Raw genomic sequence first — 1753 nt, 5'->3', positions numbered from 1 at the left:
GGCCACTGTGTCCCTGGTCTCGGAGCCCGGAGCCGTGGTCACGCCCGTGCCCACAGGGCCGTGAGCCTGCGTGTCAAGGCCGCCCAGGAGCGGGAGGACAGGGGCCCCCGCGAGCCCCGGCCCCTGCTGGACGACCTGGACGGCTGCCTCGCGGCGGTGGAGAGCGAGTTTGTCAGCTGCGGCTGCACAGAGAAGTGTGTGGACGTGCGGCTGGAGCGCGCCGAGGTCAAGAGGTGCGGCGGCTGTTGCCCTGGGGCCCTGCCCACTGCTCCCCGCTTCAGCCCTGCCCCCAGGCCAGGTCCCACCCTCACAACCCTCTGCGCCCCACAGCCGCCCCCCGCCCCCGCACGCCTGCACACGCCCCCATCCTGCAGCGCCCACACACACGATGGACCCACACTGTTGCTGGTGGGACCCCACCGCACCCCCAGTGCCCACCCCGCCCGCTGAGCCCCGCAGCCACCCGTAGCCGGGACGGCGCCTAAGAGGGGGGTCACCGTGGAGTGGGGGTGCACAGGAGGGGGGCAAGGCCCAGGAGAAGGTGGTGCCCAGGAGGAGAGGGGCACCCTGGAGCAGGGGGGCGCCCAGGAGCTGGCGGTCACCCCGCGCAGTGGGCCCGGCGGGAGGCGCGTGGCCTGTGCTGACCGCGGTTCCTTGCTCTTGCCAAGGAGGTGTTGGGGCGCCGGTGGGGGCCAGCCATCGTGCCAGCGAGACGGGGGGCAGGCGGCCTGGCACCCACGGGTGCTCTCCCTCCAGGCTGTGTGCCCGCGGCGAGCGAGACCAGGAGCTGCGGGCCAGCCTCTACCTGGAGGCGCACGAGCTGGCCCGCAGAGCCGTGGCCGAGGAGGAGGAGCGGCTGTGCGGCCTGCGGGGCCTGCTGCCCGCGCCCCAGGAGGTGAGTGGGCACCCCGCGCGCCTCCCCAGGACAGTCAGGTGCGAGACTGACCCGTAGCCACAGAGGCCCGGGGGTCAGACTCAGCAGGGCTGGCCAGAGGGAGGGAGACAAGAAACACCAGAAAGAGCGAGGACTGAACAGGCGGCCGCAGGGCAGCAGCTGGACACTGGCTGGGCTGATGGGCGCCGAGACTGGGCGGCAGGGACAGCCGGGTTTTCTAAACTGGTAAAAGTTGACAGTGAGCCCCCAGACCCAAAAGCTGGGAGAGGCCCAGGGCAAGAAGGGGCCGGAGCCAGACCGGCTCCGCCCAGGGGCTCTGTGGGGCCCAAGGCCCCCACCCGGCAGGAAGTCAGGGCGAACGCCCCGCACCGCCTGGGGGTGGTCACCCCTGAGGACGGAGGGCCGCCGAGCACACAGGCCGCTCAGGCCCCACGTCCAGCGGTCAGCCCCGGGGCAGCTTCAGCTGGGTGGATTTGCCTGCAAGGAGGAAGGAGCTGGGGGGATGGGCAGGCGGCTTTCGGGGGACACGGAAGCGGGGAGGGGGTGTAGGGGACAGTGAGGGCCAGGCCCAGCTTCAGGGCCCCGGCCCGGGGGCCTGGGGCAGGGGCGGGGCCTGGGTGGGGGCGGGCGGGGCGGCAGCCTGGGGCCCTGCAGTTGCAGAGCGTGAGCACGCCCCTGATGAGGAAGCTGGCCAGCCTCAAGCTGCGCCTGGCCGAGAGCAGCCTGGACACGCTGCAGCTGGCCTGGGAGGAGGACCAGCGGCAGCAGCTGGAGCAGAGCTCCCTGGACAACCTGCTGACGGGCTACCTGCAGAGCATGAGGGAGGACACCCCAGTCGGCCTGGTGAGCGGCCCGGCA

General features: G+C 72.6%; 1 protein-coding gene across 1 annotated transcript in view; it reads left to right on the top strand.

Moving 5' to 3' along the window:
• The window catches only part of CFAP46 (cilia and flagella associated protein 46), a 45173-nt gene that overhangs the window by 23352 nt on the left and 20068 nt on the right, over nt 1-1753 (top strand). Inside the window, exons 24-26 of the mRNA XM_012734814.1 lie at nt 88-233; nt 757-895; nt 1550-1738. Coding sequence (XP_012590268.1) covers nt 88-233; nt 757-895; nt 1550-1738 — 474 coding nt within the window. The remainder of the gene's footprint in view (nt 1-87; nt 234-756; nt 896-1549; nt 1739-1753) is intronic.

Source organism: Condylura cristata, unplaced genomic scaffold, assembly GCF_000260355.1.
Source record: "Condylura cristata isolate star-nosed mole 26May11 unplaced genomic scaffold, ConCri1.0 scaffold00074, whole genome shotgun sequence".
NCBI classification, from domain to species: Eukaryota; Metazoa; Chordata; class Mammalia; order Eulipotyphla; family Talpidae; genus Condylura; species Condylura cristata.
Note: the sequence above shows the minus strand (reverse complement) of the source record. Positions and strands in the feature narration are given on the sequence as shown.